This window comes from Giraffa tippelskirchi, chromosome 12 (genome assembly GCF_054371585.1).
Source record: "Giraffa tippelskirchi isolate mGirTip1 chromosome 12, T2T-mGirTip1v1.2.pri, whole genome shotgun sequence".
Lineage (NCBI taxonomy): Eukaryota > Metazoa > Chordata > Mammalia > Artiodactyla > Giraffidae > Giraffa > Giraffa tippelskirchi.
The window spans coordinates 91,184,060-91,210,411 of NC_137286.1; the positions used below are offsets into that span (position 1 = coordinate 91,184,060).

The window sequence follows — 26,352 nt, forward strand, 5'->3', positions numbered from 1 at the left end:
TGGGCTACAGTCCATGGGATCACAGAGTGGGACATAACTGAGTGACTGAGCAGGCGTGCACCATTGAGAGGAGTCTTGCACACTAAAGCTGGTGGAGTCTCACATGGGTACACCCAGAGGGGCTTCTTTTCAACAGCCAGGAAGGGTGTGCATATTAGGGAATAATAATCAGTAAGAGGGAGAGGTAGAAACAGAGGTGAAGTGACTTGGCAGGCTGGGTAGCCCTAGGCTGCTCAGTCATGTCCGACTCTGCGATCAGGCTCCTCTGTCCATGGGATTCTCCAGGCGAGTATACTGGAGTGGGTTGTCATTCCCTTCTCCAGGGGGTCTTACAGACCCACGGATCAAACCCAAGTCTCCCGCATTGCAGGCAGATACTTTACCATCTGAGCCACCTAGGAAGCCCCTTATGTAGGGCAAGGGGATCTAAAACTGCTAGGCGACATGATGATGGGTAGGTGCAGTGTTTTTACTGTTATTATTTACCTCATCCACTGACTCCTTCAGCAAGTGTTCTAGGGGCCACTTCTGCATGTGCCTCTGGGCTAGCTCATGGCGATTGAGCTAGAAAGAGTGATTCCCCTCGGGGAGTACATAATCTAGTAGTAAACAGTCAAAATGTATGCCCATTGTGAATAGTTAAATAAGAACAGCATACAGTTTATGATAAAGTACCCAGCTGAGTGATAGAAGCAATAAATGCTATAGACATGAATGGCAGTCCAGAATATTCAACAGCTGCTACTGCGCAGGCATCAGAAGGGCTGAGAAGGGATGGAACCCAATCAGAGCATACTCTAGGGGTGAACACCCCGTGACCAGGAACATCAGTCCTGGTTGTGGGAACTTTGAAGAGCAAGGGCTGAGGCCACCATTTCAGGGAGGAGATGAAACTCTGACTGAGCCTGGAGTGTTGAGAGGGAGTAATTAAGTTCATTTCATGATGTAAGTGGGTTTCTTGGAGGAGGATTCTGACAGCTGTGTGTCGGATGGAGTCACGTGGGAAGAAGGAAGGCGGAAAGGCGGTGAGGAGGCTGTTCTAGTAGCTGAGGTGTGAGGTGAGGAGCATGGAGGACATGATATAGGAGAGAGGCTCCCCCATGAGGAGGAGAACTGAGGGGTGGAGAATAAGTAACTCCATATCGTGCTCCCGAGAGCCAGAGCATTTCTTTCCTGCAGTGAATTATTCAGATGTGACTAGGAAGTATAATAAAAGCACAATAAGGTGTAAGCGTAAGATACTGACACTGCTGTGTGTCACTCCCCTCCCTGAAATTCCTCTCTTATGACATAACAAGGGAGTTGGCAAATAAAATTTGTGAAGATGGCTTGTAGAATAGAGCTGGGTCCCCCACAGGAGTAGCTCTGTCAGCAGGAATTACTGTGGAGGTTGCAGGATTTGAGGACACAGAGGTGGGCATCTCTGGCTTGGAGTTGGATTGGACTCTGGCTTGGATCTGGAAGAATGTTAACAATTCCTGAAGCCTCTGAACACTGGAAACTCTATCCTGGGAAGTACCATTTTAGAAGGTATATCTAGATATCAGGAACCCGGGGAAGTGTCTTGACCTGCACAACCCAAGCTTATCTTTTTGTTAGAACTGGACTTTGGGCATACAGCTCTCCACCTAGATAAGCTTTCTGCAGAATTTAGGGAGTCCTAAGAGTTGTAGGGTTTCCCTTCTATAGTTTTAATGCGAGTGCTCATCAAAAACTCTTCAGGCAAGTGGTAATTATCTCTTTGAAAAGAGGAAGAGAAAGATATATGACTGACTGCATTTCAACTTCCAGAAAACTAAAGAGGATGAGGAGTAAAAAGGAAGTAGTAGGTGGGTTGAGTGGCAGGTCAGTTGGAACTCAAGAATTTTAGCTACAAGAGTTTTAGCTAAATGTATACATATCACTGATTCATTTCATTGTATAGCAGAAACTAAGACAACATTGTAAAGTAATTATATTCTAATAGAAAAAGTAAGATGACTTCAGAAAACTGCTAGGTACATTATATCAGTCAGAAATACATTTGATTTAACCTGCTTGTGGATTACAACATTAAACCTAAGCACCATCACATCATTTATGACTTACTATGTAGCCAGGAAAGTCAACTGGGATCTTTGACTCAGGGAATAGACTTAATTAGGCAGAGAAGGAAGGAGTAGGAGGATGAGGGGATGGGAGGGTTTTTGAAGCTATGAGCTTCAAAGACCATTTTAAGTAGGTCAGATGCAGGCAAGAGAGGGGGTCTGAACAGTGAGAGGGCAACATGGAACGTTAGGATGGATGTGAAGCAACTGGGAAGGAGCAGAGATTGAAAAGAGCCGTGGTTAGAGGTGAGAGGCCACGAGGAAACAAAGCAGGGACCACGTTCTCCATAGCGCGAAAGGGAATAAAACGTGGTTCCTGTCCTTGTGTATCCACAGCCAAATAGGCAAACAACAATCAATTTGTGTGGGAAGGTTTTTAGTTGAAGACATTTACAAAAGCCCCTGGGAACAAGGAGGAATAATAGCCACAAATACCCACTGAACACTTTTATGCCAGACACAGCGTTCAGTGCTCTGTAAGGTATTATCCCAAAGCCCTGTGATGGTCACTATCACTGTCTTCATTTTTACTCATAAAGAAGCTGAGACTACCTAGCAGAGTAAGTAATTTGCGTAAGCTAGTAGGGAGTAGAGCAGGTATTCTCTGAATTTAACATGATCTCAATAAATCCTGGGATTATTAATTATGAAAATAGTGTAAATTGATGCTGCTGATAGTCCTCTCTCTTTCTTGAAAAAAATTCTTTTAGTGGCAAGGACTGGATTTTAAAATTCATATTAAAATATTCTGAAAATTCTGAAAAAGAAGAACAAAAAGAAGGTAAGAGAACTATTAAACATTAAAGCATTACATAAAGTTAGAATATTTTAGATATTTGGATGCTGGTTCTATGAATAAATAAATTAGTGATACAGAACAGAGAGTAAGTCTGGAAATGTCTGATACTTATGTGGTAAGAATGTAGTATATTATAAAGATGTACATTATATCTGATGGGCAATGATTGTTTATTCTATAAATGACAATAAGATAATTGAGTAGCCATTTGTTAACACATACACACACATACATATACACACACTGCATACAGTCACAACCCTGCTTCATTTTGTGCATCAAATGCTTCCAAGATTTAAATATATGACAACTGATGTCATAAAAGTGCTACAGGAAAACATGGTAGTATGTTAAAACAATTTACCACAGAAAGGCCTTTCTAAGCCTGGCAGAAACTTCTGAAGCTGCTCAAAGAAAGATTAATAAAATAAGCACACAAAAATAACTTTTTTGTCATTAAAACACTATAAACAAAGTTATAAGACAAACAGCAAGCTGGAAAACGTATTTGCAATGTAAGATGTAGATGAGGCATTACTACTTTGTTCTTTCATGGTAGTACAAGATAGCTATGTGTCTAAAATCACCAGGGTTTTAATTTTGTTCTGTCTTATTTTTAAATATCTTACGAGTTTATGTTGTATGTGTGTATTTACTAACAGAGTATAACCACACATTTTGTGTTTTGTGTATATACGACCAGGATCAAGATATAGAGCAGTTTCAGCAACACAAGGGACTTTCATGTTATTGTTTCATACTCACATCTACCTCCCTCTTTCCCCAACTCAGACCCTAGGAAATCACTAATCTGTTCTTCATTTCTATCATGTTATCATTTAATGAATGTTCCTTACATGGAATCATACTGTCACCTTTTGGGTTTGACTTCTTTCACTCTACATAGTTCTCCTGAGATTTTGTTCATTTAGGTTGTTGCATGTAGCTATAGTTTGTTCCTTTTTATTACTGAGTCCGTGATATACATGTACCATGGTTTTTTGGGTGAAAATCATTCACTCATTGAAAGACATCTAGGTTGTTTTCATTTTTGGCGATTACAAATAAAGCCATTACAAACAATTCACGTGCAGATTTTTGTGTGAACATAAGCCTATCTCTCTGTCCAGGAGTGCAATTGCTGGATTATATGGCAAAACATGTTTACTTTTATAAGAAACTGACAAACGTTTCCAGGGTGCCTGTATTATTTTATATAAACATATAATATATGTAAATATATATAATGCATGTATCAATAATTAAAGGGTTAGCAGCCCCAAGGAATTAGCAAAGAACAAAAATAGGTAGTTCACAGAAAAATAAGAACAAATGGCTCTATAACATGAAGATACACTTAACCTTACTGATACTATGAAATATAAAAAATAAAATTATGATAGTATCATTTTTTCAAGTACCAATTTACCAAGAACAAAAAATTTGACAACATATCTGGTGTTTGAGGAAACAGATAGCTTCATACATTGTTGATGGGGATATAAGCTAATAAAGCCACCTGAAGAGCAACTTAACAATATCTATGGAAAATTTTAATGCCAATGCTCTTTGACTCAGCAATTCTAACTTTAGGAAACTTTTCAATAGATATAGTTATATATGTGTGACATTTGTTAATTCACTTAATAAGTAATTTATGTGCTAGTGTCTGTTCTGGCTGCTTGGGATACACTGTGCATAAAACAAAGATCCCTGCCCTAGTGGAAATTATATTCTAATAAGGGGAGAAAGACAATCTATAATAGACAAAATAAATACATGATAAAATATATAGAAAATGATAGGTGCTTTGGAAAAAGAGCAGGATAAAGGAGATTTGGCGTGCTGGAGGTGGGTATGGGTTGCAATTTATTTGTTTCTTCCAGTTTTGTTGAGGTATAACTGACATTTAGCACTGTGTAAATTTTAGGTGTACCTGATTTAATCTACATGCATCATGAAGTGATTATCACAGTAAGTTTAGGGAACACACATCATCTCATATAGCTACAAAAGAAATAGCAAGAAACATTTTTTTTCTTAGTGATGAAAACTCTTAGGATTTACTCCCTTAACAGCTTTCATATATACCATTGTTGTTGTTCAGTCACTCAGTTGTGTCTGATTCTCTGCGAGCCCATAGACTGCAGCACAAAAGGCTTTCCTGTCCTTCACCATCTCCCAGAGCTTGCTCAAACTCAGGACCATTGAGTCAGTGATGCCATCCAACCATCTCATCCTCTGTCGTCCCCTTCTCTTCCTGCCTTCAAATCTTTCCCAGCATCAGGGTCTTTTCCAATGAGTCAGTTCCTCGCATCAGGTGGCCAAAGTATTGGAGCTTCAGCTTCAGCATCAGTCCTTCCATTGAATAATAAGGATTGATTTCCTTTAGGATTGACTGGTTTGATCTCCTTGAGGTCCAAGGGACTCTCAAGAGTCTTCTCTAACACCACAGTTCAAAAGCATCAATTCTTCTGTGCTCAGTCTTCTTTATGGTCCAACTCTCACATCTGTACATGACTACTAGAAAAACCATAGCTTTGAGTAAGATGGATCTTTGTTGGCAAAGTAATGTCTCTGCTTCTTAATATGCTGTCTAGATTTGCCCTAGCTTTTCTTCCAAGGAGCAAGCATCTTTTGATTTCATGGCTGCAGTCACTATCTGCAGTGATTTTGGAGCCCAAGAAAACAGTCTGTCACTGTTTCCATTGTGTATATCATAGAGAATTTATATATATATATATATGTATATATATATCAGCATATAAGAATAGCAAGGAGAGATAAGAAAGCCTTCCTCAGTGATCAGTGCAAAGAAACAGGGGAAAACAATAGAATGGGAAAGGCTAGAGATTTCTTTAAGAAAATTAGAGATACCAAGGGAACATTTCATGCAAAGATGGGCACAATAAAGGACAGAGATGGTAGGGACCTAACAGAAGCAGAAGATATTAAGAAGAGGTGGCAAGAATACACAGAAGAACCGTACAAAAAAGATCTTCATGACCCAGATAATCATGATGGTATGATCACTCACCTAGAGCTAGACATCCTGGAATGCGAAGTCAAGTGGGCTTTAGGAAGCATCACTACGAACAAAGCTAGTGGAGGTGATGGAATTCCAGTTGAGCTATTTCAAATCCTCAAAGATGATGCTGTGAAAGTGCTGCACTTAACATGCCAGCAAATTTGGAAAACTTTGCAGTGGCCACAGACTGGAAAAGGTCAGTTTTCATTCCAATCCCAAAGAAAGGCGATGCCAAAGAATGTTCAGACTACCGCACAATTGTACTCACGTCACACACTAGTAAAGTAATGCTCAAAATTCTCCAAGCCAGGCTTCAACAGTACATGAACTGTGAACTTCCAGATGTTCAAACTGGATTTAGAAAAGGCAGAGGAACGAGAGATCAAATTGCCAACATTTGTTGGATCATCAAAAAAGCAAGAGAGTTCCAGAAAAACATCTACTTCTGCTTTATTGACTATGCCAAAGCCTTTGACTGTGTGGACCACAACAAACTATGGAAAATTCTGAAAGAGAGGGGCATACCAGACCACCTGACATGCCTCCTGAGAAATCTGTATGCAGGTCAGGAAGCAACAGTTAGAACTGGACATGGAACAATAGACTGGTTCTAAATCGGGAAAGGGTTATGTCAAGTCTGTATATTGTCATCCTGCTTATTTAACTTATATTCAGAGTACATCATGAGAAATGCTGGGCTGGATGAAGCACAAGCTGGAATCAAGATTTCCAGGAGAAATATCAATAACGTCAGATATGCAGATGATACCACCTTTATGACAGAAAGCGAAGAACTAAAGAGCCTATTGATGAAAGTGAAAGAGGAGAGTGAAAAAGTTAGCTTAAAACTTAACATTCAGAAAACTAAGATTATGGCATCTGGTCCCATCACTTAATGGCAAATAGATGGGGAAACAGTGACAGACTATCTTTTTGGGCTCCAAAATCAGTGCATATGGTGACTGCAGCCATGAAATTAAAAGATACTTGCTCCTTGGAAGGAAAGTTATGACTAACCTAGACAGCATATTAAAAAGCAGAGACATTCATTACTTTGCCAACAAAGGTCCATCTAGTCAAAGCTATGATTTTTCCAGTAGTCATGTATGGATGTGAGAGTTGGACTATAAAGAAAGCTGAGCACCAAAGAATTGATGCTTTTGAACTGTGGTGTTGGAGAAGACTCTTGAGAGTCCCTTGGACAGCAAGGAGATCCAACCAGTCAATCCTAAAGGAAATCAGTCCTGAATATTCATTGGAAGGACTGATGCTGAAGCTGAAGCTCTAATAGTTTGGCCGCCTGATGCGAGGAACTGACTCATTGGAAAAGACCCTGATGCTGGGAAAGATTGAAGGCAGGAGAAGGGGACGACAGAGGATGAGATGGTTGGATGGCATCACCGACTTAATGGACATGAGTTTGAGTAAGCTTCGGGAGTTGGTAATGGACAAGGAGGCCTGGCGTGCTTCGGTCCATGGGGTCACAAGGAGTCAGACATGACTGAGTGACTGAACTGAACTGATATATCATCCATAGATCATCGAGCATGTATATATATATCCATATATATATCAAATAGCAGTGTTAATTATATTTATCATGTTGTACATTACATCCCTAGTACTTATTTATCTTATAACTGGAAGTTTGTGCCTTTTGATTGCCTTCATCCAGTTTCCCTCCCACCAACACCTGCAAACATCTACCTCAGCTTCACTGATGACCCTAAAGCCTTTGACTCTGTGGATCATAGCAAACTGATAACCGCATATCTAATGTCTTTTTATATGAGTTTGTTGTTTTTGAAGTATAATTGACCTATGACACTGTGTTAGTTCCTGTTATACAACATAGCAATTTGATATTTCAATATATTTCAAATTGCTCACTGCAAGTCTAATTGCAATATGTTACCACACAAAGCTATTATATAGTTATTGACTTTTTCCTCACACTGTACATTTCATACCCATGACTCATTTATTTTTCAACTGGAAGTTTGTGCCTCTTCATGTCTTTCGCCTATTTCTTTCCTTCTCCTGACCTCCTGCCCTCTGACATCCACCTGTTTTTTTCTCTTGAGTCTGTTTCTGTTCTGTTAAGTTTGTTCATTTGTTTTATATTCTTAGGTTCCACATGTAAGTAAAATCATACAATATTTGTCTTTCTATGTCTGACTTATTTCACTTAATGTAATATCCTCTAGTCCATAATATCCTCTAGTCCAACACATAGCAAGATTTCATTTTTTCCTGTTGCTGAGTAAAAATTTCATTCTTTATATATATGTATACATATATAGGCAGCATGTGTGTAAGTCTTTTGTATCCATTCAGCTGCTCTGTGTCTTTTGACTGGAGCATTTAGTCCATTTACATTTAAAATGATTATTGATAGATGTGTACTGTTATCATTTTTTAAGTTGTTTTTGGGTTGTTTTGTGTAGTTCTTTCTCGTTTCTTCTTCTTTCAGTGTCATCCCTTGTGATTTGATGACTATCTTTAGTGCTATGTTTGGATTCATTTCTCTTTTTTTGTGTGTGTATTTATTATAGGTTTTTGGTCTGTGGTTACCATGGGGTTTATATATATCAATCTATATATATGTGATTATTTTAAGTTGCTGATCTCTTAAGTTCAAATGCATTTTAACTACCTGCTTTTTTACTCCCCTCCTCCCATTTTAACTGTTTTTGACATCATATTTTACATCTTTTTGTTTTATGTATCTCTTAACTAACTACTGTAGATATAGATGATTTTATTCCTGTTGCCTTTCAACCTTCCTACTAGCTTTATACGTAGTTGTTTCACTACCTTTATTGTGTGTTTGTCTTTACCAGTGAAATTTTTCCTTTTATAATATTCGTGTTTCTAGTTGTGTCCTTTTCTTTTTCACTTAGACAAGTCCCTTTAACATTTCTTGTAAAACTGGTTTGGTGGTGCTGAACTCTTTCAGCTTTTACTTGTCTGTAAAACTTTTGTTCTTTGCATTAAATCTGAGTGAAAGCCTTGCTGGGAAGAGTATTCTTGGTTGTAGGTTTTTCTTTTTCATCACTTTATTTATTTATTTTAAATTAATTTTTTGGAGTATAGTTGATTTACAATGTTGTGTTAATTCAGTTATACATACACATATATCCACTCTTTTTTAGATTCTATTCCTGTATAGGTCATTACAGAGTATTGAGTTCCCTATGCTATCCAATAGGTTCTTATTACTTACCTATTTTACTATAGCAGTGTGTATAGTATGTGTATAGCAGTGTGTATAGTATGTGTATAGCAGTGTGTATATGTCATTCCCACTCTTCCCTTTCATCACTTTAAATATATTGTGCCATTTCCTTCTGGCCTTCAGAGTGTCTGCTGAAAAATCAGCTGATAGCCTTATAGGAGTTCCCTTGTATGTACCTTGTTGTTTTCCCCTTGCTGCTTTTAATATTCTATCTTTATCTTTAACTTTTGCCATTTTAATTACAATATGTCTTGGCATGATCCTCTTTGGGTTGATCCTGTTTGGAACTCTCCATGCTTTCCCAGACCTGGATATCTGTTTCCTTTTCAAGGTTAAAGAAGTTTTCAGCTATTATGTTCTCCAGTATGTTCTCTCCCACTTTCTCTCACTTCTCCTTCTGGGCCCCCTAAAATGAGAGTGTTATTATGCTTTATGTTGTCTCAGAGGTTCTTAAATGGTTTTCATTTCTTTTTATTCTTTTTTATGTTCAGCTTCAGTGATTTCTACTACTCAGTCTTCAAGCTTGCTGATTTGTTTCTCTTTATCACCTAATCTACTGTTGATCCCTTCTAGTTTATTTTTTATTTCAGTTATTGTATTCTTCACCTCTGTTTTGTTCTTTATATTTTTTGCTTGTTAAAAAATTCTGACTTCCTACTCTGTTCGTTCATTCCTCTCCTTGGTTCTTTAAACATATTTACATTCATTATCTAGAACTCAGATAGATTGCCTATCTCCACTTCTCTTAGTTCTTCTGTTTGGAACATATTCCTTTGTCCTCTCATTTGGCCTAATTTGCTATTTCTATTTCTATGTATTTGGTAAGTTGGTTATGTTTCCTGACCTTGGAGAAGTGGCCTTTGTAGGAGATATCTTCTGTGTCCCAGCAGTGGACCCCTCTCTCATCACCAGAGCTGTATATTTTAGGGGTCCACTCCATGTGGGCTGCATGGGTCCTTCTGTTGTAGCAGGCTGCCTACTGTGGGCAGTCTGGCAGGTGTGGATGATGCTCCACTTGGTTGGTTGCCAGGCCCTGCCTTGTGTGGAGGCTGCCTGCAGCTGGTTGATGGGGTTGGGTCCTGGGGAGGCTGAAGATCTTTGCTGCTAGTCTTGTGGTTTTTTTCATCAATAGTTTCTCTGTAAACGGTTGTAATTTTGGTGTGCCCATGGGAGGAGGTAACCTCTGGGTCTTCCTATTCTGCATTATTGGCCACTCTTGGGTTGCAATTTCAAATGTATGGTTTAGGTTGGCTTCATTGAGGTGGCTTGTGAGCAACAACTTGAAGGAGATCCAGCAGAGATATTTAGTGATTACAGAATATTGTGCTTCCCTGTGTTTCCCAGCCCCCTGCAATTAAGCAGGGCCCTGGGACTAGTTTTGATCAATGGACTGTATTTGGGAATGATTTGGGCAGAAATACTTGAGAGTTGGTAAATGATGCCCTCTTTTCTTCCCTGCTGTGGCAACTGCAGAAGCCGCAAATGACGATAGCAGAGCCCTAAGATGGAAGCAGCCCCAACTATTTGGCTACCACTTGAAAGAATGCCATCTTTATGAACAGTCTACATAGGAATTTTATGTGTTTAAACCACTGAGATTTTGAGGTTTGTTTGTAATTGCAGTCTAGCCAACCCTCACGAATTCAGGAGGTGAGGGAGTTAGCCATGTGTATATCTCAGCGAGGGGCATTTTAGGCAGAGGGGAACAGCCAGAGTCAAGGCCTCAAGGGAGGAGAATGCCTGGGTGGTCTAGTGGTTTACACACAAGTTTATGAAGCATTGTTTCAGTAGCAGAAAATTAGAAAGAAACTAACTGTTGTTTGCTAGGGGATTTTGAAGAACTTATGGCACATCCATTCAAGGAAATACTGCTGCTGCTGCTGCTAAGTCACTTTAGTCGTGTCCGACTCTGTGCGACCCCATAGATGGCAGCTCACCAAGCTCCGCCGGTCCTTGGGATTCTCCAGGCAAGAACACTGGAGTGGATCGCCATTTCCTTCTCCAGGGCATGAAAGGGAAAAGTGAAAGTGAAGTTGCTCAGTCGTGTCCACAGCTAATATTATAATGCAGCTTTGTAATTAATTAACAATATAACATCATAATTTGTAGCTAATATTAAAAACAATTAGGTGGCCCTTTATGCAATGATATGTAGTGATCTCCAAGCTATGTAATTAAGTAAAAAATGTAAGACTAGAATGGTGTAAATAACATATTATAGTTTAAAACAAATGCCCTATTTATTAAAAAATTATGGGTGTACACATCTGTATGTAATTGTTTTAGAGCAAGGTTTTGAATGTTAGAAACTCACGTCCTTGGAAATAATAAGATGTGTCACATGCAAGGAGTGGAAGAATGTCAAGGTTCTCAGCTGGGGACGATTTTGCCTCCCCAGAATCTGGAGACATTTTTGGTTATTGTGACTGGAAAGGAGATGCTACTGCATTTAGTGGGTAGGAGCCAGGAATGTTGCTAACATCTTACAATGCACAAGGACATCCCCCATAACAAAGAATTATCTACCCCCAAAAATCTATGGTGCTGAGGTTGTATAACCTTGGTTTAGTGGGCTTTGAGTAAAAGATTTCAAGTGGGCTACTCTGAAATGGTGAAATATACTAGTGTGTATTACCAGTACTTTAAAGTGTCTATTTTTATATGCAGCATATCAGCTAAGTTCTTCACAGGCCCAGATGCTGGGCAAAGAACAATTGAACAAGAAATTCTCATTAGTTTCTTTTAACCAAATCCTTTTTTTTTTCCTTTTTGCTGGTTGGAAGGAAAAAAAATGCGTTTCTATTTTCTACCAAAAGCTCCATCTGTATTTAAATGTACTCTTATGGTTATAACAAATAATGTGCTTCAACAAATGGAAAAAGTGTTGTAAATGGCAACAGATGTAGCTTAGTGCTGACTTTAGATGGTGGCAAGGCCTCCTATAGGACAAGTGATGCTGCGTCCTTCCCACTTAGAACCATCAAACACAGGACTTACAAATTAGAAAGTAATTAGCTCCCAACTAAAATAAATAAATTAAAAAAAAAAAAAAGAAAGTAATGGCCATTGCTCTGCTTGTTATGATCAACCAGAAAAACAGGCTTTGGCTTATTGAATCTATTATTGAGCCCTAATTAGCTGTGGTATTTGGACATTCTGAGGCCTACGGTAAGATAAATAATATTTATGGTTTCTTCAATGTATCAAATCATTGTTTATGAAATGCAGTGTAGGATAAAATACTCGCCTTTCTCAGAGTTTAGACCACAGAGTGACCAAGAACTCATTCTGGGGTTGCGATTGAAGCACTGGAGCCCAGCGTGGGTAATCTTCATGTAGACACTCTAACCACACATGTCAGAGTGCTCAGCAGCATCTCAGGCCCACTCAGACTCCTTGACGGGTCCTTAATCAATGCCCTTAACATCGCCACGTGAGCTTTGGGTGGAACTGAGGAAGGGTAGCATTAAATACAGTGAGTAATCTGAAGATGAAGGGTGGGGGAATCAAAAACAAGTTCAGTTGGGTTCAAAAAATTCCTGAGAATGTCAGCATTTTCCATTTGGGGGAAAAAAGATGTCTTTAAAAACTTTTCTGTAGGAGAACTTGCTAAATTCTCATTAGTGCATATATTGATATGAACTGAAATAGGGTAGAGAAAAAAGTAAACAAAAAAGCAAAGTCTCAAAGACCTCAAATAAAATACCAGGATAACTGCACGAAGACAAATAGATCTCAGTTTCCTTATCCATAAAACAGGGAGAAAAAATATAAAATTCTTGGAACCAGATGAGTTTCAGAGTTCAAGATATTTAATATTCTACAGAAGTAATAAGATAAACGTGCATGCATGCTCAGTTGCTTGGTTGTGTCTGACTCTTTGTGATGCTATGGACTGTGGTCCACCAGGCTCCTCTGTCCATGGGATTTTCCAGACAAGAATATTGGAATGGGTTGCCATTTCTTCCTCCAGGGGATCTTCTCTACCCAGGATCCAACTTGCGTCTCCTGAGTCTCCTGCATTGGCAGGTGGATTCTTTACCACCGCACTACCTGGGAAGCCCAAAGTAAACATACCATTCGCTATATGGAACCCTGAGAGGGTCTGGGGAACTATTCCTTCATGAAATGCATTAATATTTCTGTAATGAAATGTGTACCAAATAGGTTGAAGAGTATAAGCTGCCTCACATTAGGTTATGTCAGTTTTAGCTGCTGAGTCAGTTTGCTCTAGACTTAAAAAACACTTTGAGTGTTCAGACCTTTTTAATTTATGAACTACAAATGAAGTGCAATAACAATAAAAGGCTGTAATGGGCAAACTGTGTATAAACTATGTATAGTGCTAGGGTACAGTAAGCATGCAGTAACAGTGGCTATTTTTAATTATTAGATTGAACCATATGAGATTTTTGTTTTTATAGGTAAAAGACAATCAGATACTTTAATTATAATATTATGTCACCATTGGAAGTCTTTGAGTTGATATCGATTTGGCTCTATTACTATTCCATTTCTTTTCTTTCCTTCCTTTCTGTACCTTTCCCTCCCCACAACCCCTCACTCCCACCTGAAAATCCTTGCACGTAAAAAGTGATGTGAGTGGTCACCTTTGGCTGAGTTACTAAACAGGCTCTTTAAGCTTCATCTACTTATATAGGGGTAGAAGGCCTTTGCTTAAAGAAGATAAAAACCAAAACAAAAATAGTAAAGCAAGCAGCAGGCATTTTACTTGTCTTAGATTTCCATGCCCTTCTTTCTCAGCACACCCTAAGTGTTCTAACCACAGTGATTCTGATGACCAGGGTTTCCAGAGAAACCTGGGACTGAGCTGAGTCAGAAGGATTTGAGTTGGGTCAGCACAGAGTCCAGGCCAAAGTCATGGTGAGCTGGTGTGAAAAAACAAACAGACAAACAAACAGACAGACAAAAACAACCTAAAGCACAAAGCAGCCAGCTGCCAACCACTTCAGAATTGTACCAAAGTGACCTGCTGTTCGTAAGTCTGTTTCTCTGTGTTCCTTTCTAACTGTAGACCTCGGCCACTCAAATCACTCTCAATCTTAAATAACATTATGGACCATCCATGGGGGCAAAAAAGTCAGCAAACTCATGCATTACATTATGTTTACAAGTTTATTTTCAAGGCTGATTATTTATTTGTTTGATTAAGAATTTCTCCTGGTGCCTCATGGGTAAAAAATGCGCCTACAATGCAGGAGATGTGGGTTCAGTCCCTGAGCTGGGAAGATCCCCTGGAGGAAGAAATGGCAATCCACTGCAGTATTCTTGCTTGGAAAATTCCATGGACAGAGGAGCCTGGCAGGCTACGGTCCATGGGATCTCAAAGAGTCAGACATGACTGAGCAATTGGCCACCCACACATAAGAGAACCTTAGTAATTGAAAGCTTCTTTTATTTTACTAATTTGTAAATAGTCCTGATTTTTATGGTAGGAATGAATCTAGGCTTGTCAGATATTTTCATGGTAATTCCTCTAATGAAGATCTTAATTAACCAAGTAATTTATGATGAATATAAAGGCATCTTAATTAACTGAATTATTTTTGGTGAGTAACCTCACCCGTATAGCAACGTGGGACCTTCCAATTGCTTTGGCTAGACTGGGATGTGCCTCTCCCTGAGCTCCTCAAGATAGTCCTGGACCTGTTTCCTGTGACTTCCACTGGCTATAAGCCTCCTTGTTATCCAGTGCATTCTCATAAGAAATTCCATCCTAATTTGAAGTAAACTGGCCACTCTGCACCGTCCATCTTAAAAAAGTCCAATGAGCTCTTCTGGTTTATTCCAAAGGCTACTTTTTTTCTATAAAAAATAATTTTATTTCTACCAGCAAAATTGATGCATATAAAAATTAAAAACTCAATTAAGCACAAAGCAGAAAATAAAAATTACTGGTAATCTCCCCACTTGGATAATCACTATTAAATTTTGATGTATATCTATGTAGCACTCTTTTTACAAAAGTGGGAGTACCCTGTTACACAATTTTGTGAGTTCTTTTTGCTTAATTGTTGTAAATACCTTTTCCATTTTATCTCAACAAGTTTAATGATTAAACTATATTTCTATTGTGTGTATAATTAATCACCAGTGTTGGACATTTTGGTTGCTTATGTTTTCACCACTATTCTGTGATAAATAACTTTGTAGCTAAATGTTTGCACATATATGTGATTATCTCTCAGGTAAAGTTTTAGAACTGGAGTTATTGGATCAAAGTATAAGCACAGTTTTGAGGAGTTTGATTCTTAGGGACAAATTGCCTTCCAGAAAATATGTGCGAATTTACATATCAATCCAACAGTCTCTGACAGTCAGTCTCTCTTTTCTGTGGCTTCTCTCTGGAAGTTTTTCACTGCTTCTGCCTCAAAATTGCTTGTCCTAAGTTTGTCAATGCTGGCTCTGGCCATTTTGTTTCAGAATACTGCCTCAATCTCCCCTTTCTTTTTCTGCCATTGAATCTCCCTCGATTGAATTGTCTCTTGAGCAGTAGAGGAGAAGAAAAGTGAACCCAATGTATTTTTTGTTTATTTGTTTGCATCCTATCCAGCCTATGGGAGGCAGCAGTAGCAGCAAATTAAACTCAAGCCTTGCAAGGTTTGCTTTCCACTGGGAAATGAAAGACCCACGAAGTTCAAGGAGCCCATTAGTGGCAAGAAAATTAAGAGCATAAACCCAAAGAATGCCCACAACTTGCTGCTTGGTATTACATGGATGCTTATGGTTCAGATAATCTCTCATTGCTCAAGTGTGTTTAAAGACAATAACAACTCTGATTATATTCCTAATATAGTCACCAGGGAAGCCCTGGGATATACTAGCTAGGGTCAACCACCTGTGGCCCTAGTCAACAATCAAAGATGGTTGTGACAAATACTCCATGAGACAGTAACAGAGGGGAATAGAAACATCAGTGCTGCTTTTTATTCTGTAACTTTTCATCTTAAGTGTTTTGGGGGAACAGGGACTGAGACTCCTGTTTATGGGCTGTGAAACTCTTTCCGTGCTCTTGGTGATCAAAAGGGCATTTGGGGAATTTTGCTGTTTGTTGGCAATTCTTATAGGCAAAGGCAAAGGCAGGCAAAGGCAGGCTGAAGGGATAGTTATTTTTACTGCCTGTTTGTCTCTATTGTAGGAACTTAAGAAAACTTTGAGAAGTTTGAGGCCCCATTAAAATGTGTATTTTGGCTTTTGTGGATTACTTTTTTTAGCTATATATGTTCTCCCTGACCAACTCGGTCCATGCCATTGAGAATAAACTGCATTTTTCATACATTTATTGATTTACTCACTCTTTCCTTGGGCAAAAGACTGAGGAAAAAAAGGGTTGGAGAGATTGCTCTTTGATGTAAAAAGACATGAGTCCTAGTCTTACATGTGATAGAAAGATCAGAACCTCACCCAGTATTCCCAAGAGGGTTTTTGTGGGGATGGAAGCGTGGGGACTCGTACTACAACCATGTCTTTGCTGTCACTTAGCTCCATGGTCTCTCCTACTTCATGACGAGCATTCCTACGTTTGCACGGCCTTCCTGCATACTGCATATCACCTCTTTTCCTTTATTTGCCCCAAACACAACTAATATAAGACTGTGGCATGAAGTAGATTTTTCTGAGGGTTTAGGGGGTGGGTAATGCGGGATATTTACAGTGGAGTTTGCTGAACTGCATGGTCTGGGGGAAGACTCCCCATAAGACTGTCCTCACTTCTGACACCAACTACAAGTTCAGGGGATTCCTCAAGACACCCTCAGTTTGGATAATTTTCTAGAAGGAATCACAGTGTTACTGAGTCAAACACGAGTCCCCTCACCCACATACAGAAAGCCAGTCTGTTGACACTGACATTGGTGATAAAGGAAAATGCAGCTTTATTGTAAGGCACCATACAAGGAGAACAGGTGGCTCATGCTCAAAACCCTTGAACTCCTCGGATGGTTTTAGCAAACCATTTGTAAAGGCCAGGTAAGGGAGGGGGGGATTACAGGAATGTAATCAGATTGTGTACAATTCTCTAGTTAGTTGATGGTGAGGTAACAGCGGTTAACATTAGTCCTTAGGCTCAGGAGGTCTGGGGACTATGTGCTTATTGATTGTCATCAAGTAGTTAGCATCTTCCATTTGGTGGGGGGTTTTCACATCTATAAAACAACTCCTGAAACGTGTATTGGATACTATTATCTAGGTACTTTAGAGAGGAGCGATGGCAGAGGATACAGGGCAGAGGTCTGTTCCAGGAAAGCCCCATAGGGTCCTGCTTGGTTACAACAGAACTTATTGAAAGGAGAGAGATAGATGTTAATGTCATCCAACAGACGAGACATATAGGGAAGAGTCTAGGAGGGGCCCCAAAGTCACACTTCCAATTGCCTTTTCTCTATTGATTCATAATGCGGTTACCTGCTCTTGACGCAGTGTGTGACATATGGAGAATATTGCCCACTGAGGAAGCCCGCTGAAGCCTTTGGTGTCCAGACTTTTTATAGGCACTATTCACACACTGCTTGTGTGACTGACATTTAGTCTCCAGACTTTCAGGCTCTTAGAGTTTCAGGCTAATACCTATAGTCTCCAGTTTCTTTGGACCTGGGAACTTATACAACATTTCCCAAAGCGTCCATTATAAATCAGTCACATTGTTAGACAATTCAGTGACCAAAGTCCCCTGAATGGGAAAATACCCCACAAAGATCTTCCTATCAGGTAAAACACTCCAGAGACCTACAGAGAGTAGGTAGGACCTACAGATAGTAGGTAGGACCTACAGATCCTCCTAGTAGCCAAGGGACAAGAGCCAGATCTCTCCTTGAGTTAGGTTAATTCGTTACTACACAATTATATTAATTAGACATTTCTGGAAACGTATTTTTTAATCTTAAATCTCATTAACTGGGGCCTCACTCCCTTATTTTTTTTTCTCTCTTTTTTTTTTTTATTCTTTTTTAAAAAAAAATTACGGTTGATTTACAATGTTGTGCCAATATCTGATGTACAACAAAGTGACTCAGTTAGACACATACATTCTTTGTTATATTATTTCCCATTATGGTTTGTCACAGGATATTATGTATGGTTCCTTGTGCTCTACATTGTTGTTATTGATTAGTCGCTAAGTCGTGTCCAGCTCTTTGCAACCCCATGGACTGTAGCCCACCAGGCTCCTCTCTCCATGGGATTTCCCAGGTAAGAATACTGGAGTGAATTGCCATTTCCTTCTCCAGGGGACCTTCCTGACCCAGGGATCGAACCTTGCTATGCCTTGTTGTTTATCCATTGTAAACGTAACAGTTTGTATCTACCAACTCAAAACTCCAAGTCCATCCCTCTCCCTCCTCCTGACCCCTCAGACAACCACAAGTCTGTTTGCTACATCTATGAGTCTGTTTCTGTTTTGTAGATAGGTTCATTTGTGTGATATTTTAGATTCCACATATAAGTGATATCATATTTGTCTTTCTCTGACTGACTTCACTTAGTATGATAATTTCTAGTTGTATCCATGGTACTGCAAATGGCATTATTTTATTCTTTCTCAAGAAAATTAGAGATACAAAGGGAATATTTCATGCAAAGATGGCCACAATAAAGGACAGAAATGGTGGGGACCTAACAGAAGCAGAAGATATTAAGAAGAGGTGGCAAGAATACACAGAAGAACTATACAAAAAAGATCTTCACAACCCAGATAATCACGATGGTATCATCAATCACCTAGAGCCAGACATCCTGGAGTGTGAAGTCAAGAGGGCCTTAGAAAGTATCACTATGAACAAAGCTAGTGGAGGTGAAGGAATTCCAGTTGGGCTTTTTCAAATCCTAAAAGATGATGCTGTGAAAGTGCTGCACTTAATATGCCAACAAGTTTGGAAAAGCCAGCAGTGGCCACAGACTGGAAAAGGTCAGTTTTCGTTCCAATCCCAAAGAAAGGCAATGCCAAAGAATGCTCAAACTACCGCACAATTGCACTCACCTCACACACTAGCAAAATAATGCTCAAAATTCTCCAAGCCAGGCTTCAACAGTACATGAACCGTGAACTTCCAGATGTTCAAGCTGGTTTTAGAAAAGGCAGAGGAACCAGAGATCAAATTGCCAACATCTGTTGGATCATTGAAAAAGCAAGAGAATTCGAGAAAAACATCTACTTCTGCTTTATGGACTATGCCAAAGCCTTTAACTGTGTGGATCACAACAAAGTGTGGAAAATTCTGAAAGAGATGGGAATACCAGACCACTTGACATGCCTCCTGAGAAACCTGTATGCAGGTCAGGAAGCAACAGTTAGAACTGGACATGGAACAGACTGTTTCCAAATCAGGAAAGAGTTACGTCAAGCCTGTATATTGTCACCCTGCTTATTTAACTTATATTCAGAGTACATCATGAGAAATGCTGGGCTGGATGAAGCACAAGCTGGAATCAAGATTGCTGGAAGAAATATCAATAACCTCAGATATGCAGATGACACCACCCTTATGGCAGAAAGTGAAGAGGAACTAAAAAGCCTCTTGATGAAAGTGAAAGAGGAGAGTGAAAAAGTTGGCATAAAACTCAACATTCAGAAAGCTTAGATTATGGCATCTGGTCCCCTCACTTCATGGGAAATAGATGGGGAAACAGTGGAAACAGTGACCGACTTTATCTTTTGGGGCTCCAAAATCAGTGCATATGGTGACTGCAGTCATGAAATTAAAAGACGCTTGCTCCTTGGAAGAAAAGTTATGACCAACCTAGATAGCATATTAAAAAGCAGAGACATTACTTTGTCAACAAAGGTCCATCTAGTCAAAGCTGTGGTTTTTTCAGTAGTCATGTATGGATGTGAGAGTTGTACTATAAAGAAAGCTGAGCACCGAAGAATTGATGCTTTTGAGCTGCAGTGTTGGAGAAGACTCTGGAGAGTCCCTTGGACTGCAAGGAGATCCAACCAGTCCATCCTAAGGAAATCAGTCCTGAATATTCATTGGAAGGACTGATGCTGGAGGTGAAACTCTAATACTTTGGCCACCTGATGCGAAGAACTGACTCATTTGAAAAGACCCTGATGCTGGGAAAGATTGAAGGTGGGAGGAGAAGGGGATGACAGAGGATGAGATGGTTGGATGGCATCACTGACTCAATGGACATTAGTTTGAGTAAACTCTGGGAGTTGGTGATGGACAGGGAGGCCTGGTGTGCTGCGGTCATGGGGTTGCAAAGAGTCGGAACTTTACTGACTGATGGCTGAGTAATATTCCGTTGTATATAAACGTTGTATCTTCTTGTCCATTCCTCTGTTGATGGACACTTAGGTTGTTTCCGTGTGTTGGTTATTGTGAACAGTGCTGCTGTGAACATAGGGGTGCATGGATCTCTTTGAATTATAGTTTTGTCTGTATATTCTCAAGAGTGGGATTACTGGATCATATGTTAATTCTGTTTTTAGTTTTCTAAGGAATCTCCATACTGTTTTCCATAGTAGCTGTACCAACTTACATTCCCAGCAGCAATGTAAGAGGATTCCCTTTTCTCCATCTCATTCCAGCATTTATTGTTTGTAGATTTTTTGATGATGACCATTCTGATTGGTATGACATTATACCTCATTGTAATTTTGATTTGCAATTCTCTATTAGTTAATGATGTTGAGCATCTTTTCATGTGCTTTTTGATCATCTGTATGTCTTCTTTGGGGAAATGTCTATCTAGATATTCTGCCCATTTTTTGATTGGATTGTTTGTTTTTTGATACTGAGCTTCATGAACTGTTTGTATATTTCTAAATTATAAAAGTAATGCAAGAGTATATGTTTATTGTTAAAAAATACATTTTTCCCTCCTGCGAATCCTCCACTTTTAGAATTCTGGTTCTAATTCTACTCCTTGTGTCATCCCCTTGAACATGCTCCCTTGTTCTTCTGGATCCCTCAAAGCAACTCTACTACTACCCACAGCTAAAAGGATTGAAAGGAAAGATAGACTCCCCATCACAGAATATTTGAAGTGGTTACTCACTAGGCCTGTATATGCGTATTAAAATTCTCTGAGTTGTTATAGCAGCTGTTGCAGCTGAAAATAATTCAGCAACTAGCATCATTTTCTGTGTAGTTTATGGGCTCAGGAACCATCCAGAAGCACTGGTATTTGAGTTACCGTTAGTCTGCCCAGCCCATGTCCACATGTCACAGGCTGGTAATTTGATCTACAGCTCCCTTGAAGTGAGTTTGCATTAAACACAGAAAGCTCTTTTTTTTTTTCTCTCTTTTTTGCCAAACATTAAACGGACTTTTATGTGTGTCCTTTTTTCCCCTTGCAAAATCATGATTTGATTCAACAAAAATATTACACACCTTCCTGAGGGTTTCGTATCCTTTTCCCATAGCCGCACATTTTCTGCAGCTGCCTGCCCTCCGTCACTAAAAGGCCTGAGTACCTAAGACGGGGAGAGACTGGCTTTGAATACAGCTGGGCCTAAGGAAACACAGACAGCAGTGAGAAAAAATATCTTCCAGTGACCTTTCCTTTCAAGACTCAGGAAGTCAGCTGCTTCTCAGTGCTCTTATCATTGCTGCGAAGGTTTGATTTTTCCAGTGTCCAGTGGTGGTTTTCCAGGCAAATGAGAGCCGAAGCTGAAAGAGCCCCCTGTTTTTGGAGAACTGAAGGAGACTGCCTCAGGATGGAAGCAGTCCCACCTGGCATCTCCTGACCACCTTCCGGCAGCCAGGGCCAGGGCCGTGTCTGATGATGGAGACGTTTGGAGTCATTTCAGCAGTGGCAGCTCGCACTGTGCTCATTCCATCTGCTGATATGCAGATTGTGGTGGGTGGGGCGAAGGCGGGTGATGCCATTGACTCACCACCTTGCAACAGGTAGCCGGCTTTCCAGCTACTTTGCATGATATCCAGACTTCCTGGCAGAAATGTTGATGGTTCACAGAGCCTGAGGCGGCACCTCTGAGTTCAGTAGCTTCCAGTTTTTAATGATACCCTAACTAACGGTTGAAATACCTAAGATAATAGTAGCCACAGTGATGTGCTATTTTGGGTTACTGAAAACTGAAATTCTTTTTTTTTTTCGTTTTTAGCTGAAGACAGACAATTTAGTAACTTTTATATCAGTAATGTGAGGAGTCTTGTCTATCTAATCAGCCAGTTAGTTGTACCACAAGGAGAGATTAAATATCTGTCTTCAGAGTCACTGAGTTCTTATAACATTTTAAGTTAGAAATCCAATACTTTCTTCCCCAGAGACGTATAAACTTATTTGGTCCAAGTTCGGGGATGCCAGAAGTCATTGCGGTTTAGATGATACCTGTTTATGATTGTCACAAATAAATAGTCACAAGTGTACAGAATCTTGAGTTGTGGGATCTTGCTGTCTGTCTGAAAGGCCGTTGCGTAAATCAGAAATTTGTGCTTGTCTGGGGCACCCAAGGGGAGAGAAGTGGGGGGTTTAGATTAGGATGGATGAATTGAAGGGTTTAAGCCACATTGCCCACTATACCCCAATACACAAAAGTACCTACTTTCTGATTTTTCAGAACAGAAATTGATTATGAAGAAGGGGAGGGGAAAAAAAAGGAAAGAAAGAAAAAAACCAACTCAGAAAACCAACCAAACAAAAAACCCAGCCATATATATATATATGTATATATTTTCCATTTCAGTACTTTAATAATATTTTGAGCATTTGCCTCTACTGCCTGATAGGCAGAGCTCACTCCAGAGTAAAGGGTCTGTTCCTGGTAGGACCCATTTATAGCTCCCAAGGCCACTGGCATTGTTCCAGTGTAATCCCCTTGCCAGTTCTGTGCGGGGGCATTTTCCCTATAGCCCTGCTGCTGCTGCTGCTAAGTTGCTTCAGTCGTGTCCGACTCTGTGCGACCCCATAGACGGCAACCCACCAGGCTCCTCTGTCCATGGGATTTTCCAGGCAAGAGTACTGGAGTGGGGTGCCATTGCCTTCTCCTCTATAGCCCTGCAGTCCCTGTCTTTCTTGTTGACAGAATGATTCTTGTGCCTGGCATTTTGTGCCTCTCAAGGTGCAAGAGGAAGATGTCTAGATTCAACCCATCTCTGCATTGCTGCAGCCCCCCACACCCACTCATTTCATGGATCCAGGAGGCCATCCCAAGAGAGTGCACCAAACGGTCCACTTGGTCCAACCAGATATTTGATTAAAATATTAATTTTGTGATCATGTCAATGAAAGTGTGTGAGACATCGTGAGTGATGTGTGAAAGTCATTCAGTTGTGTCCGACTCTTTCACACATTAACTGGGTCCTAACTGTGGAACAGACAAGTCTTTGGCTTTGAACTCTACTCTGCAAGATGATGTCCCCCAGGAAGGTTTGCTTGTGCCTTGACTCTTGAGAGCCAACAACTGAGGGTAGGTTTTTCTGAAACTCTCCTTGGGCAGAGCTTGGAGGTTAGGCTCAGTAATCCTGGCCTTGCTCATGCCCTTACCAAAACAGAGAAGACAGGTTAGAGGCTCTCCTAAATGCTTAATGGAATTTTGGGATAAAATATTTCTTTAAAAGGTTAAAAAGCCTTTATAAGGGAGGACTTTCTGGTCTTCCTGTGGAAGATGACCAAATACTTATTAAAATATTCCCATTTCTGGTAAGTTAATCAATCTCCCCAAATATCTAACAGGCCTCCCGTGATCAAAGTCTGCATCCAAAATTGCTCATTAGAACAATTTTATCTACAGAAAGAACTCACCTACATCAAATGGCAAGGTTGTAACCATATACACAAGCAGACTGCCACAGATGTAGGAAACAAGCTTATGATTACCAAGAGGGAGGGAGTAGTAATGGGATGAGTTAGGAGATTGGGACTGACGTATATACATAGCACAGGGAACACAGTGCTCTGTGGTGACCTAAATGGGAAAGAAATGTAAAAAAGAGTGGGTACCTGTATATGCATCGAGGCTTCCCAAGTGATGCTGTAGTAAAGAATTCGCCTGCCAATGCGGGAGATGCAAGAGACTCGGGTTCAATCCCTGGGTCAAGAAGATACCCTGGAGGAGGAAATGGCAACCCACTCTAGTATTCTTGCCTAAAAAATCCAGAGGAGTTTGACAGAGGAGTTTGGCAGGCTACTGTCCGTGGGATCACAAACAGTTGGATCCAACTGAGTGACTGTGCGCGCGTGTATATGTATAATGCATTCACTTCGCTGTATAGCAGAAACTAACACCACATTGTAAAGCAACTATATTCCAATAAAAATTAATTAAAAAATAAAATACACGTGACAATTAGATAATAAGAGAAAAAAGTACAATTGGATAATAAAAGAAGAAAAAAATATGGAGCCAACTGCACAGCCCCAGTTTGCAGTTTGCTGTGGGAAGGAGTAGCCTCCAGTCCAGATTCTATAGTATGAAGTCAGGTAATTCAATGACAATAATAATTTTATTAATAGCTGAAGCTTAAGGGAAGTTTATAGCTTTAAAACAGGAAATGGAAAACAATAAGTAAGAAACTATAAAATAAATTGAACACACAGCTTTCTGTTACATTTTATACCCAGTGGTACGTAGCATTTACTTTAGGAAATGACAGACTTATTTAGAAGTCCGGCAACTTCTAGAATCTCTCTCTCTCTTTTTTTTTATTGAAATGTAAGTGGGAGCAATGCTGGATACACTTAACGCTTATTTTTTAAATTTCTTTTTGAGTTTCTAATTAGGGAGTGTTAGTATGTGTCTAAGTTTGTTTTTCCCTTTAATATTTATATGCCATGTTATGCAAAAATAAATCTTTATTGTGAATTTGAATCTGGGTATTATTAGCTGTGTTTTATTAAATGATTATAGTGAGCCAGGCCCTGTATTAAATACCACAGCGCTTTAGCTTATTTAATTAACATTATGATGTGGGTACAATTATTACTTGCATTTTACAGATGAGGAAACTGAGGATCAGAAAAGTTAAGCAACTTGCCTAGGACACAGCTACTAGCAAGAATTGTACTGGAAACTCAGATCTGACTGTCCCCAGAGCCCGAGCTCTCAATCTGTTTTTCCTAACTCTTAGTCTATATCATGACTTTCACAGTCTGAAATTTGGGAACTCTTGGGGAGCCATGGGACAATGTTTAAGAAATATTTAAGGGTGCTGTATACACTGCAACTCCAATATTAAACCATAATTTCTTTTAAATAAAATTTCTTTAAAATAAATGAAAGAGAATTCTCTGACTAATAAACTAACAAACCGATAAACTCCAAACTAGCTGAAATTGTCATGTGCTATTTGTCCACCTCCTTTCCCTGGACTTCAAGGACTTTAAAAATGTCCTGCCTGCCCTCAAAATTAGAGAACTCTGAATTTCAGCATTGCTGGTGTGTGTGTGTTATCTGAATAGTAAGGGTCAGGGTGTAGGGGGAAGATGATAGGTATTGTAGTCTAAAGAAAATCAGGGAGTCCCAGTGACCCCATTTCCTTAGCGTCTCAGTATTCTCACTTTTAATGGAAATGATATCAATACCTATGAAATCAGAGTGTTGTTAGCATTAAATTAGACAATGCATGCGAGCGAAATCTATGGGTTACTTATTTTAGATGTAGTGAAGGCCTCCTTCCCTGTATGACAACGTGTAGGCTGGTATTTTACCATCGTCTGTTTCTAAGACCTGTTAAAGTCATTTTTTTCTGGGAGTGCTCTATTCGTCAGGATCTTGGCAGGAAACAGATGGTGCATTCATGCTGGGAAGAGTTTAATAAAAGGACTGTTTACAAAAGTGTATGCTGGATTTAGAAAAAGCACCAAGGGACAAGGGACCTCTCAGTACCGCAGTGGGGCACCGTTACCTATGCTAGGTTTGAAGAGGCAAGCAGAGGGAGTGTTTATCAGAGCCTGGAGATTTTGGAGAAAGCCACCTGGCAGAAACTATGGCCTTTGGTGGAGTGATACAGTCAAGCCACAGAAACCTACCAGAGAGAGATCTTGGGAAAAAAATTTCCTGACCTCACATTTGTCCCTTGCTTTGATCTCTTGCAGGTACTCACACTGGCAGAATCCAAATGGAAGCTGGAAAGGAAGGGCGCCCTTGATGTGGTCCAAACAGGTCGGCCCCCAGGGCAGAGAGCAGGTGGAGAAGAGTGGAAAGTGGATCTGGGTAACCAGAAGGTATGGAGCATGGCCTCATGATTTCTCAGACATGTTAACCAATAATCTCTAT

General features: G+C 39.8%; 1 protein-coding gene across 1 annotated transcript in view; it reads left to right on the forward strand.

The window, feature by feature from the left end:
• Nucleotides 1-26,352, forward strand: part of LOC145528635 (uncharacterized) — a 576,677-nt gene that overhangs the window by 99,102 nt on the left and 451,223 nt on the right. The window contains exon 3 of the mRNA XM_081547288.1: nt 26,172-26,300. Coding sequence (XP_081403414.1) covers nt 26,172-26,300 — 129 coding nt within the window. The remainder of the gene's footprint in view (nt 1-26,171; nt 26,301-26,352) is intronic.